General features: G+C 41.4%; 1 protein-coding gene across 1 annotated transcript in view; it reads left to right on the forward strand.

Annotated features, from left to right (window-relative positions):
* XPO1 (exportin 1) overlaps positions 1-12,982 on the forward strand; it is a 34,634-nt gene extending 21,652 nt beyond the window's left edge. The window contains exons 13-26 of the mRNA XM_036379907.2: positions 2,093-2,290; positions 2,890-3,028; positions 4,295-4,476; positions 5,271-5,427; positions 5,534-5,697; positions 6,263-6,397; positions 7,276-7,459; positions 8,597-8,703; positions 9,058-9,252; positions 9,702-9,870; positions 10,612-10,746; positions 10,863-11,022; positions 11,101-11,197; positions 11,934-12,982. Of these exons, the coding sequence (XP_036235800.1) occupies positions 2,093-2,290; positions 2,890-3,028; positions 4,295-4,476; positions 5,271-5,427; positions 5,534-5,697; positions 6,263-6,397; positions 7,276-7,459; positions 8,597-8,703; positions 9,058-9,252; positions 9,702-9,870; positions 10,612-10,746; positions 10,863-11,022; positions 11,101-11,197; positions 11,934-12,080 (2,169 nt within the window). The 3' untranslated portion in view covers positions 12,081-12,982. The remainder of the gene's footprint in view (positions 1-2,092; positions 2,291-2,889; positions 3,029-4,294; positions 4,477-5,270; positions 5,428-5,533; positions 5,698-6,262; positions 6,398-7,275; positions 7,460-8,596; positions 8,704-9,057; positions 9,253-9,701; positions 9,871-10,611; positions 10,747-10,862; positions 11,023-11,100; positions 11,198-11,933) is intronic.
* Positions 12,983-13,699: the final 717 nt, after the last annotated feature.

Raw genomic sequence — 13,699 nt, forward strand, 5'->3', positions numbered from 1 at the left:
GTCTCACCCTCTTTGTTCTTGTTCCTGCATGGAAGTGTCAAATAGTGCTTCAAAGTCAATTAATATATTGTTTTTCCACGGGTTTACATGTTCTGTTTACCTCTCCCATGAAGGTGTGTTGCAGTGACTTCATCAGTCTCTGTTGTCACTGAGCACCCAGAGCTGCTCTCAGGGTCCAGCTCATGCTCCAGGCCAGTTCCTCCATCCTGGAGTAGTTTCCTGCCTAGTTTGCCATTTCCCAGCTGAAAGGCTTTAAGTAGTCTTCAAGAATGAGATTTTCTATGCAGTAAAGACTCTGTGTGCCAGTGGCAGAGCCCTACTAAGTGACCGTGACAGTAAAGCCACTGGGATTGTGGCAAATATTGGAGATTCAGCTAAGAAGGAAGGGTTGGAAAGGCTGAAGCACTGAGGGTACTGCTTCATGCTGTGGTAGGGGTAGATCCCAAGATTAGGGTTTTCAGTTGTGGTGTTTCAGTTGTGAATAGCATTTTTGCTGGGATTGAACTGTTCTGTGGTGACTTTTTTGCTACTGCTCCACTCCAAGGGAATGGAAGCTGCTCCATATCCCTTGAATCACCATTTTCTGTGTGCAAAATCAAGCCCTGTGCAGGCTTGGAGGTTCTAGGCTGAGGAACTGCCCTGAGACAGGGGGAGAAAATCACCACCCCAATTTTTAAACCTGGAGACCAGGTATATTGGGAGGGGGAAGTGCATTTTGCAGGTTGATTAGCTGTAATCCAGTGTGCCCATCTGAATTTCAGTCTGTTCTCAATATCTTCTGGAGGTAGCCCTCTACAAAAAACAAACAAACAAAAAGGTATTATTAAAATTGGCTGCAAATATCAAATTATTGTAGCTCATTTAGAAGATGGACTCAGAGCAGCTGATAACAGTTCCAGATAATTCCTGAATTTACAAGTAGTAAGCTTTTAAAATAACTGGGAATCAGGGGCACACAGCTCAAAGCTCAAGTTTCTACTTACACTGAGGCTGTACTAGGAAGACCTGTGTAAAAAGGCATTTACAAAACTGGGTTCTGAAGACTTTCAGGCTTGAAATGTTTAACAAAGTTCTTATGCCTGCCTAAAATGGTTGCAAATTAAGCTTCTGTAAGCTCTGGTGTAATAGAACCTAAGTACAGGTTTACTTTAAAAAGCTGTATCATTCTAACCTGTTAATTCCTGCACTTTGGGCGTATCAGCTGAAATCATTCCATGGATTCACTGGATCTCTGCAAACTAGCAGAGGAATCTACATCAGTTATTTGAAGTGAAATTACCTAGAGAAATTGATGTATAAAGAGCAATGTACAGGTGTCCTGAGTCCCTCTTCTGACACTGTAGGTGGAGATGCTGTATCAGGTCTTTACCTTTCAAAGTGCTTAATGTTGGCGTGTTTAATCTATGAAAATATCTTCAGATTTTATCATTTCATTCTGTTTGTTCACTAATGGGCAATTGCTTTGATATCTTTCACCAGGGACTGCATAATAAGCTTAGGCAAAAGAGGTTTGTCTGTGTAGTTTTAATTTCTTGGGTTGGTATCTGAGCTTGTCAGAATTGCATCAGTGGCTTTCCCTGCTCAGCCTGCTCTGGCTGTTCTGTCAGGAAAGAAGTTGGAAGTGTTCTGGTAGATGACTTCTCTGAAGGCAAAGGAGCTGTATGCCAGGGTCAAAGGATCCAGAACAAAGTAGCAGCAATGGTCTTGAGAATAGCAGTCACCGACAGCAGCTGGTGAGGCTTTTTTGAGGTTCTGAAAATGCCTTGCAGAAGCTCCAGAGGCTGTGGGTTTGATAATTTCCAACCAGGCTGGTTTGGTGATGGCATTTCTAAGATGTCTTTAGGCTATTTCAGATTAAAGAATACAAACACACTTTGAAAATAACAACAAGTGAGGGAGTCCTTGGTTAGGAGTTGTTCTGCCAGTCCCAGCTCTGACCTGCAAGTAATGGCATTGCAGTGCCAATGCCTCTTGTTCCAAACTCTCAGATTCACTTGGCATTTGGTCAGGATTTGGACAACTGAACTTGAATCCATGTGATTTGATCTGCAGATACACTCACTAACTGGGCGTTCAAACCGCTCTTTTCCAGGCTCTTCATTACATGTTGTTGGTATCAGAAGTTGAAGAAACTGAAATTTTCAAGATTTGCCTGGAATATTGGAACCATTTAGCTGCTGAGCTCTACAGGGAGAGCCCGTTCTCCACGTCGGCGTCGCCGCTGCTTTCAGGGAGCCAGCACTTCGATGTCCCTCCAAGGAGACAGCTTTATTTGCCTGTTCTGTCCAAGGTAACCCATGCTCCAGGGGGAGGGCACTCTGGAGATTCAGCTCCTCTTTCTGAATTAGAGAGTTCACTTCGTGGAAGGAGAGACATAAGAAAATTTACCTTAGAGTAATCGATAGTTGATTCAACTCTAGTTATAGAATCAATGTGGAAATACTTTAAGATGACACCAGTATATAATAAGATAATTAATGTGATATTTCAGCTTTTTTAAGATGCTTAATTTTAACATAAATCTGAATTAAGCAGTTTCTGTAAACATAAAGGTTTGAGGTGTTAAAGAGTTGGAGGAAAACCCGTGTGTTCAGGGAGAAGTGGTCCTTAAAAGACCCCTAATATGACATAAGCATTTTGAACCTCTGGAAAGTGTAAATGTTACATAGGTTGGGGTTTCTTTAAGTACTCTGCTTGTTCATTGGAGGGAGAGAAGTCAGCAGGCTCTGTCCTCACTGGAAGAAGCTGGCATTTGTTAGCTGCCATTTCTGTACAGCTGGTTGTACCCTGTGTGTGGCTGAGGCTGCCTGGGCAGAGGGCTCTGGAGCCACTTGTGCAGCTGGGAGAGAGGTGGTGGTTGCAGTTTGATGGAGTTGGAGCTTCCCCCAGGTTCGATTGCTCATGGTGAGCCGCATGGCCAAGCCTGAAGAAGTCCTGGTGGTGGAGAATGACCAAGGGGAGGTGGTTCGGGAGTTCATGAAGGACACGGATTCCATCAACTTGTACAAGAACATGAGAGAAACCTTGGGTAAGTGAACTGGCTGCAGATGGCGTGCCCTGGCTTTGTGCAGCTGCATCACAGTGCTGCAGTGTGTTATCTTAGCATCTCAGCTGTTGTGTGGGTGAATGGTTATCAGCAAGGAGTACTACACAGGCTGCAAGGGGAGGAGGCAGTGCCTGCTCTGAAGTTTCCTGTTTGAGGCATGCAGTGGTTTATAACCTGATGGAGTAGTAATTCACTACTTAATTTTTGTTCTTAGGTATTGCAGTGATGATGAGTATAGTTGTCAGATAATCCAGGACATTAAACATTCAATGTTAAATTTATTTTCTCAAATGCAGATGGGAAGACTGAGTGTTGAGCATCAGGTTGATGCTCTAGGAACGTGTGTGTTGGAAAGCTTGTGAGATGCAGGGTGTATGTGGGTGTAGTGGGTATTTTTATTCTCACCTGTCTGCTGGGTATGTAGGTATAGCCGGTGTTAAATTAACTGTTTTAATACATTTGCATTATGGAATGTGAAAACCATTTTTGTTTTGTGAAACAATTACTGTATATCCTGAGCATAAGTTGTTTTGCCAGATACAAGATTATTTCTATGAAAATGCAGGTCAGGTTTGTTATTGCTTATGTTGTGTTACCTATAAGATTCACTTGGAGAAGAAAAGAAAAAAAAAAGAGGGAGAATGTGGTGGAAGCTGTATTTTGTGGTACAGTAAAAATCTATTTCTGAACCTGGCCATAAATTGCTCTTGACTTGCTGGGATTTAGAGTTTTATATTGGAGACACTAATCCTATTAGGGGCTGATGCAAGTGACTGAGTTGTGATACCTGAATCTTCCACCTAGACCTGTTCAGGAGCATCAGCTCCATTTTAATTGTGGCTTATTGCAACCACCAATAAAATACAGAGCTGGAGAAAATGTGTGGGATTACACACTGTATAATGTCCCCACAGGCAGCCAGTCCCATATTCCTACAGGCCATCAGTACAGATGCCTTTTGGTAAAAATTTGCCTTGCCTTGGTGTCACGTGGGACATGCATTGATTTAGACTTTTCACATTACCTGCATGTGAAGTTTTGCTGAAGTTCCTTAGAACTTCAATTCTCAATGAAATTTCTTGTCCATCTTTAAAATAATTTGAACAAATTTCTGCCTTGTGCTGTCATGACTTCAGGAAGAAACCAGGACACTTTTACCTGAGAGCTTCAGTGGGTTTTTATGGGAAGTGCTTATGGAGTTGAGCTCCAGGCTGCTGCTTTCAAAGGTTCCACATTGATCTCTTCCAGTTTATCTCACACATCTGGACTATGCAGACACAGAAAGAATTATGACTGAGAAGCTCCACAATCAGGTGAATGGGACGGAGTGGTCCTGGAAGAACCTGAACACGCTGTGCTGGGCCATCGGCTCCATCAGCGGCGCCATGCACGAGGAGGATGAGAAGAGGTTCCTGGTCACAGTGATCAAGGTATGCTGGGCACAGCCTGCTCTCACACTCCAGTTTGTGCTGCAGAAACCAAGCTTGCAGAAATCCTGCTCTGTCAGCTTAGAGAAGCTGCCCTGCTGGAGAAGAATAAACGAATGGGAAATCTTCCATGCTGAATTTAGGGGCGATGAATATGTTAGCGATGAACAATGCATTGATCCAAGGAGCCTTGCATCAGATAAAATTTAATTTATGGTTAAATGTGTTCTTTGGGGATGCAGAAGAGATGGAAAGGGATTGCTTTGGCAAAGTGGCAAAGCACACCCATGGCTGTAACTATCCTAACACCTTACACTTTTGCTATATCTGTATATTCATTGATCAAACTCAAAGTTTGGTTAATATGTGGATAATATTTTTACAAGAGTAACAGACTTTATAAAGTCATACAAAGATGCTTACAGAATATTTAGTTTTTAATCATACAGAAGATGTAGTTTAACTTTGTCTATTTGATGTGGAGCCTGTATTTTTATCTATCAGCTACTCAGCCAGTATTGAGTAGTGTAAGGCTTGTTGAACTCCCCCTGCAGGAATCCTTAGTTATAGTTTAAAATGGAGATTGCTTAGTTTAAACACAGTGATCAGGGTTTGGATAAAACTTGAATGATTGCATCGTCCTGATCTTAACAGACTTGTTTGGGTTTTTATTTCTTCATTTGGATTTTGAGTTTGACTGTGGGCAACCACCTTTAATAGAGCTGCTTATAGGAGGTTGTGCTTGTAATGAAACAAGACAAACTTGAAGAGGAACCTAAGAATCTGTTGTGTTGTAGGATCTCCTGGGACTCTGCGAACAAAAGCGAGGGAAGGACAATAAAGCCATTATTGCATCAAATATAATGTATATAGTAGGTCAATACCCACGGTTTTTGAGAGCTCACTGGAAATTTTTGAAGACAGTAGTCAACAAGCTGTTTGAATTTATGCATGGTAATTATCTGCTTTTTTTAATTTGCTGTTTTAATAATTTAAAAAAAAGAAGCCTATACGTGAAGGAGAAAAAATACAAAGGAGTAACTGCCTGAATTTCATTTAGAAACCCACGATGGTGTCCAGGACATGGCTTGTGATACCTTCATAAAAATAGCACAAAAATGCCGCCGACACTTTGTCCAGGTTCAGGTGGGAGAGGTCATGCCATTTATTGATGAAATCCTGAACAATATTAACACAATCATCTGTGACCTTCAGCCACAGCAGGTAGGTTCTGTTTGGGGCTGGGGATAATTGTTAAAGATTAATGCACAGTTCCTTCTGTTGAAATGTGGGGGTGTTTTGCACACCCATTGAATTATATTCTTTAGTTTTCCTTAGGGACAGCGTTAGAGTATGAATGCCATGATCAAGATGCATTGCTGAGATGTCAGTTGGAGTGTTTGGAAGGAGAATTAAAGTGCATTTAGTTGGAATTTTGATTTCTGGAGTGTCTTCAAGAAGATACTGTGTGTAACTTGGTGATTCTGCTTTGGGAAAGAGCAATATCCTACTCTGAACAGTTTATACCTACAGCTCTTGTACTTGGGGAAGGAGGGAGTGAGGAACAATCCAAAAAGGGAAAATGCAAAACTCAGTGCTTTCCAAAAAAGGAGCAGTGCGCACCTGCACACTGAATGCACAGGAAGTTCAGGCAGAGTGGATCTGGCACCTGGAAGAAGATCCTTCAGGGTTGATGGGAGCCAGTGCACAGTTCAAACATGTCTGGTAGAACTGAGTTTTTCCGTAGTCCCTTTTAACCCTGGTGTTTGTGGTGTTGCTGTTCCCTCAGGTGCACACATTTTACGAAGCAGTTGGATACATGATTGGGGCACAGACAGACCAGACTGTGCAGGAGCATCTGATAGAAAAGTACATGTTGCTGCCCAACCAGGTGTGGGACAGCATCATTCAGCAGGCAACAAAGGTGAGCTCTTCCATTTTAATGTGTTCTGGGTCCAGGTCCAAAACCCTGCTAAATGTTTGCCCTGCCCTGGTTGTATTTTTCACGCTGAGTGCACAGAGTTGGGCTGGACTTCATTACATGATGGCTGAGACAGAGATTGACATGACAATGGAGGTGTTGTTTTGAGAGAGGAGACTTAAATGACAGAACAAATACCTGTTTAAATTTGATTTAAAGTACAATCTGTTACTGTACAGAATTCATTTCAGTAGTTTTTTTCTAATGCTTCCCTTTCACTTGGCTTTTGGGTAACAGAAAAGTTAAAATGCTAAAAATACTGCTCACTGTTCTTCCTTTCTGCTCCCACCAATCTCTTAATAAAGAGAATCTTTTCTTACTTTGTCTTCTATTTCTTTCAGTCTTCTGAAAATACTTTTATCTCTACACATTAAAGAACAACAGTCTTGCACTGCACAAGAGACAATCCATTTGCAGTTAATCTAATTAAGGGCCTGAACCTTAAGCAAGCTTGAGTTACTTTTCCTACCCTGACTTCTCCCAAGAGCATACTGCATTTCCATTGGACCCCTTCTATCTGTTTTCAACTTCTTCATCTCCTTGGTTTTTCTTCTTTCTCTAACTAGAGTAATGCTTGTAGCACTGCAGCAAAATAATTCTGCAGAAAAGCAGAATGAAATGAAGTTTTATCCTGACTCTGTTGGAGGTAGTGGCAAATGCCATGAAATAAACTGTGGGATCTCTGTAAAAAGTCCATAAATTTGAGGGATCTGTTCTTTAAGGCAGTATATAAAATAAATTGTTTAAACTTAGGCTTTTATATTAAAAGCCAAAGGGTGGTTGTGTTCACTAATGAAGATGAACTCTATTTTTTTTCACAGAATGTTGATATTCTAAAGGATCCTGAAACAGTTAAGCAGCTTGGTAGCATTCTGAAAACCAATGTACGAGCATGTAAAGCAGTTGGCCACCCCTTTGTGATTCAGCTTGGAAGAATTTATTTAGATATGCTGAATGTGTACAAGTGCCTAAGTGAAAATATTTCTGCAGCTATTCAGGCGAATGGTAAGAAATGCCATGTTCTCCCTGGAAATGGGGTTTAGCAGTGTCTGCCATTGGGTTCCAGAGTACATCCCAGTTAGGTTAATTTTACTGTTTGGGAGAGTGGGGAAGGACTGAAAGGGCTCCCTTACATCTTTGCTTGTTAACAGATGTTGTATTCAAATAAAGAACTCCCAGCTTCAGAGGGAGGAAGAAACCTCTATAAAATGATCAAGTTTAGGAGAATGCAGAATACCAGGGCTGCTCACTTAGAGTTGATAAGCATCTTGCTGAGATGCAGTGTAGGTAGCCTGTGTTCTTGTAGCTTGCTCTGGTTTTGAGTATTAAAGGACTGTCTGTAAATAGGATGCTGTTCATTGCTTCAGAAAATGTCAGCAGGCTTTGGGATGAGAGTGTGCTGCACCAAGGCTGTCTTGCAGAAATGTAATGACTGAAGATGCCTGAAAGTCCTGGTAAACCAGGCTTGCAATCACAGGAGGAATTCTCAATTACCTCCCTTATTTTTACCAGCTAACTTAGGGCCTGTGGCATCTCAGCAGAATGTGCTTCTGTAGTAGTCCTTTACAGGATGAAATGAGTCAGTTGCTGAATTCTGTGCTGTGCCCGGTTTTCTGGCCAGTGCACAGGGTGTACCTGGGAACTGGAATGTCAAATGCAGCTTGGTAACTGCACAGCTGCTTTACCTTGAAGCGGCTTCTCGGAATCCAGGGTAGAACTGGCAGAGAAATCAATAACTTCTCATTCAGCTGATCTAATGGCCAGAATTCATCATTGCCAGACACAGTGAAGTTGAGGAAGCAGTTGCTGGGGCTGAGGGCCTGGTGAGCTCCTGGAGTAGCAACTGCTGTGATTGCAGTTGCCTCAGAATGTTTTTACAACTTGCCAAGATTAAAGACAAAGGAAGTCTTTAATAGTCTTCGTCATTCAGATACAACAGTCAAGTATTCTGTTTTGTTAATATCAAGTTAATTTGATGGTGGGGTTTTTTTTGGTGCTTTTTTTTGTTTTGTTCTGTTTTTTTGGGATTTTTTTTGGTTGGTTGGTTTGGTTTGTTTGTTTTGGGATATATTTTTTTTGTTTGTTTGATTTGGGGTTTTTTTGGCACCTCACACAATTAACTGAAGCTTTAAAATTTTCCAGGTGAAATGGTAACAAAGCAGCCCTTGATTAGAAGTATGAGGACTGTAAAAAGGGAAACTTTAAAATTAATTTCTGGCTGGGTGAGCAGGTCCAATGATCCGCAGATGGTAAGTGGATGCATTTTATACAAATAACCCCTAAGACAGAATTGGGAAGAATTCTGCTTTGTGTTCAGTTGTTGGTCAAAGGAACTTGCTTCAGGAGGTGTGTAAAATATAATGGAGGAAGTGGAATTAGAAGAGGTAAGCCTGAGCAGTGTTTGAGATACTTCAGTTAATTTTAGCTGAGAGTAATTATAAAGGGAGACAAGGAGATTTAAGATGGAGACAGAGGATGGGAACTTCAACTTCCTGAGGAAAAGCCTCACTGTAACTGAAGGAGGAACTAACTTGGCTGCTGACTGTGCCTGAGACTGTGCCCAGCAGCTGCTCTGCTATAACCTGGCTTACTCTTCCACCCAGGTAGCTGAGAACTTTGTTCCTCCGTTGTTGGATGCCGTTCTCATCGACTACCAGCGGAACGTGCCGGCGGCGCGCGAGCCCGAGGTGCTCAGCACCATGGCCATCATCGTCAACAAGCTGGGGGGACACATCACTGCTGAAATACCTCAGATCTTCGATGCTGTCTTTGAGTGCACATTAAACATGATCAACAAGGTATTTCTGTTTGAAGCTGGGGATGAGGCATCTCCCTCTGAATGTCACTGCAGCGTGTGGGATCTTGGGATTTATTTGGTTTTTTTTCCCAGTCACAGAGCGCGTTTGTGGCACTTGACAAGATTTCTGCTCAGATGAATGTACTTGTTTTATAGCTGAGCTGCCTAGTTAGGTATCTTAAATTGCTTTAAATTTCTTTGGTTAGTTCTTGATTTAAGCCATTAGTAATTTTTCTGGGGCCTTGGCGTGCTGCACTTCTGCAGGCAGAAGTCAAATGTCAGTGTAGGAGAAAGTGCTAAAATTGATAAATATTTCAAGTGTAAGAACACCACTGCTGCTCAGTCCATTATTTCCTCTATAAGTGTGCAGTATGTACTGCCTTGCTCTGTTTAATGGAAGATGCTGTGATGGAACTTAAGGAAACTTGCTTTTTCCCCTTTCCCTTCTAGGACTTTGAAGAATATCCTGAACATAGAACAAACTTCTTCTTGCTACTTCAAGCTGTAAATTCTCACTGCTTCCCAGCCTTCCTGGCCATTCCACCTGCACAGTTCAAACTTGTCCTGGATTCTATTATTTGGGCTTTCAAACACACAATGAGAAACGTTGCAGATACAGGTAAATGGAAGTGTTTAATACAGATCAGAGATTTTCTGATAGAATGCTGTTCTTTTTTACCTTTTCTTTAATCAAACATAGCATATTGTTCACGTGATTCTGCATTTGCACAAGGATAGAATTCCTCTGTCTCAGCTCCAAGGTGTCAGCCAAGAATCCATGGATGGGCTGAGATGTTTGGTTGTTGATTCATTCCTGTAGCTGGAAGACAGCACTGTTACAGTTTCTTCTTGCTTTCTTTGCCACCTGAGCATTGGCAGTCTTCTGAAATGGCTGAACATTTTAAGCAGCAGCTTAAAATTATGCCACAAAAAAATTGTGGAACCGGTGATTCTTTTAGGCATTTGGGCATGGGGAGAAAGGATGTTTTTCAGTTGCATTTCACCAAGTAAAGTAATTGAAGTTTCCATTTAAATCTAAACATTAAAATATCTTTCTCTGTTTAAATGGCCAACATTTGTCTGGGTAGAGGGTTTTTGCTCATCAAGAAATGTGATTGGCTCTTTATGCTAATGAGATGCTAATGATAGTATAATGAAGCTGAGGGGGCATGCTTGTCTGGGAGGCAGTGCCCTCTAGTGCCAGCCTGGGCAGTGCCTCACAAGCCCACCACGTGTGCCATGCTGGGCATCCTGCTGCCCATCAGGATCTCTTGGGCTATTCCTGTTATTGGGAAAGGCCAGAATCTCCCAGCTGTTGGAATATTGTTCTCCTGGTCACGTTTCTATGCCTGTTGTGCAGGACTGCAGATCCTTTACACCCTGCTGCAGAACGTGGCGCAGGAGGAGACGGCTGCCCAGAGCTTCTATCAGACCTATTTCTGTGACATCCTCCAGCACATCTTCTCCGTGGTCACAGACACCTCCCACACTGCAGGTGAGCAGGGCCTCTGCTTCCAAGCACCCCTGAACATCACAGGAATGGCTCACATCCTGTTCTGAGTAACAACTGCTTCTGAATACCAGCTGCCTGTGTGTGCCTTTGATCTGCAGGTTTGACAATGCATGCGTCAATCCTTGCCTACATGTTCAACTTGGTAGAAGAGGGAAAGATAAGTACTCCTTTAAACCCTGGCAACCCGGTGAACAACCAAATGTTTATTCAGGAGTATGTGGCTAATCTCCTCAAATCTGCATTTCCTCACCTGCAAGAGTAAGTCTGCCTTGATTCATTCATGCTCCTCGGTGGGTTTTTATTTCTTGGGATTCTAACTGATGTGTTTGCTGTTAGTGCCCAGGTTAAGCTGTTCGTAACAGGACTCTTCAGTTTAAACCAGGATATTCCTGCCTTCAAGGAACACCTAAGGGATTTTCTGGTCCAAATCAAGGTGTGTTGGGCATGCTTTTCTCAAAAAATTAAAAATAATTTTCAGCAGGATATTGTTGGAAAGCTTTTGGGCAGTGTGGAGTCAGTGCTTGTTTGAGAATTAGAAGTTATTTTGCATCTTTTTAAAATGCAGTGAGAACTCTGTCCAATGGCTTGTGTGACTGAGTAGTGTTCATGGAACCTGTTTCACTGGGATTTCACTTCACAAATGGGGTTTGAACATCATTGCTCGTGTTATGCATTGTGCACACAATCCTCATGTCTTAGGACAACTGCAAAACTAAATCTAATGGGAAATTAGTTTTTAGTTTTAATCTAATGGAAAATCTGTTTTTAAACCAGATTTTTTTCATTCTGCTTGGAACTGGGACCAGTTTTGAAATTCACTACACTAACGCTGTGCCTTTATTTTTTTCTAAGGATGCTGGAATGATAAGATTGCAGGAAATAATTTGCTAATTAGGTTTGAGATTGCAATTGTCAGGTATTTCAGAATTGTAATGATTCTGCTTTAGTGGGGATAGACTCCAGCTGCTGGGTGTGGCATCCCATTCTGTAACACATGGTGAACATCTTTAAATATTGCTTTATATTGGTTGTGACCTTAGGAACAGAAAACCATGCAAGTAGCCTGTCAGGGAACAGGAAGGGAAAATGTTTCCTGTATAATTTTGGAGGCTATTACTCTGCCTTAAGCACTTGACAATAAAGTGATGTTTTTGTGTGAATTACCCCAGGAATTTGCAGGTGAAGACACATCAGACTTGTTCTTGGAGGAGAGAGAAACAGCCCTTCGGCAGGCTCAAGAGGAGAAGCATAAACTTCAGATGTCTGTACCTGGCATCCTTAATCCACATGAAATTCCCGAGGAGATGTGCGATTAAAACAAAAATAAAACAAGTTTTGCAGTTTTCTTTCTGTACAGCTACTTTGTTGTGATAGAAGAAAACAGCACTTGGATATTTGTTGACCAAAATGATGCCAATTTGTAAATTAAAATGTCACCTAGTGGCCCTTTTTCTTATGTGTTTTTTGTATAAGAAATTTTCTGTGAAATATCCTTCCATTGTTTAAGCTTTTGTTTGGTCATCTTTATTTAGATTTGCATGAAGTTGAAAATTAAGGCATTTTCAAAGTAATTACTTCATGCCCATTTTGTGGCTAAGGGGAAAATAGGCAAAGCGTAACTTGTAAAAGACTATATTGCAAAACAATACAATTTCCTGTCAGAGTATCGATTTTTAATTCGGAGTCATTTTCTTTCTAGTCTGTCCTGCAGTCTAGGAGAAAAGGTAAAGAGTAAAGCAGACAGAATTAATTGTTAAGCAGAGGATTCTAGTGCTGCGTTTGTTCTGATCAGTTAGCAGCTTTCTGGACTGAGTGGTAAGGCTATAGGCTACGTGTATTTGCAAGTTGTATGGCAAGTTTGCAGCAAGATCATGTGCATATCATCCCATTGTAAAGCAACTTCTAAAGAGTATGGGAACACAGTACAGTTAGTTATTTTTACACAGTTCTTTTGTTTTTGTGTGTGTGCTGTCGCTTTGTCGACAACAGCTTTTTGTTTTCCTCAATGAGGAGTGTTGCTCATTTGTGAGCCTTCATTAACTCGAAGTGAAATGGTTAAAATATTTATCCTGTTAGAATAGGCTGCATCTTTTTAACAACTCATAAAATAAAAAAAAAAACTGGCTTTTGAGATGACTTATACTAATTTACATTGTTTACCATGCTGTAGTGCTTAAAGAACACTACTTAAGAGCAAAATAAACTTGGTTTACATTTATTTTTCTTTCTTTGGCTTATTCTTTTATTGGATGAAAATGCTGTGATCATATTTAAGATTTGTATTTGAAGGCGTAGGAAAAGCTCCTTGAGGTCTAGATAACTGTTGCTTCTGGCTTGCCTCATCTCAAGGACTTTGGTTGTGCTTGAAGTTACCACGAACTAAGTTGGGTTCCATTTGGAAGTACAGTAGCTGTTCTGACTTACCTCCGTGGATAACTATTCCATACCACGTTACTATAAAATGCCAGGAATGAGGTACTCTTGCTCTTTCTCTCTCTGGACTCTTTGCAATTTATTTCAAAGAGGTATTGCACTGTATCTTGACTAAACAGTTAATAATAGTCCATGTTAATAACATGTGTAGACAAGATCTACGGTTATTTTTCTACCTAAAGTTTTGTAGTTAAATGATTTTCACAGATATATGAAGCAGTATGAACACTAAGGTTGTGTACAGTCTTGGCTTCCCCCTCTCTGTCGTGTCTCGTCTCTGTTCTCTAGCAGTCTGTGTCAAGCTCTCCCCAGGTTTCTCCATGGATTTGGTCTCCAGGCTGTTGTGGGATGAGGTGTAGCCATTGTCAGAGCTGTCCCAGGGGCCAGGCAGGCTGGGGCTGTTGTGTGCCCCTCGGGGGGCTGTAGTTGTTAGCTTTGTGCTGTGTGTTCCTTTGGAGTAGAAGTGCATGAGTTAGTGGTGTTCCTGTAGGATGTAGCTGTG

The sequence above is a fragment of the Molothrus ater genome, chromosome 3 (genome assembly GCF_012460135.2).
Source record: "Molothrus ater isolate BHLD 08-10-18 breed brown headed cowbird chromosome 3, BPBGC_Mater_1.1, whole genome shotgun sequence".
Classification (NCBI taxonomy): domain Eukaryota; kingdom Metazoa; phylum Chordata; class Aves; order Passeriformes; family Icteridae; genus Molothrus; species Molothrus ater.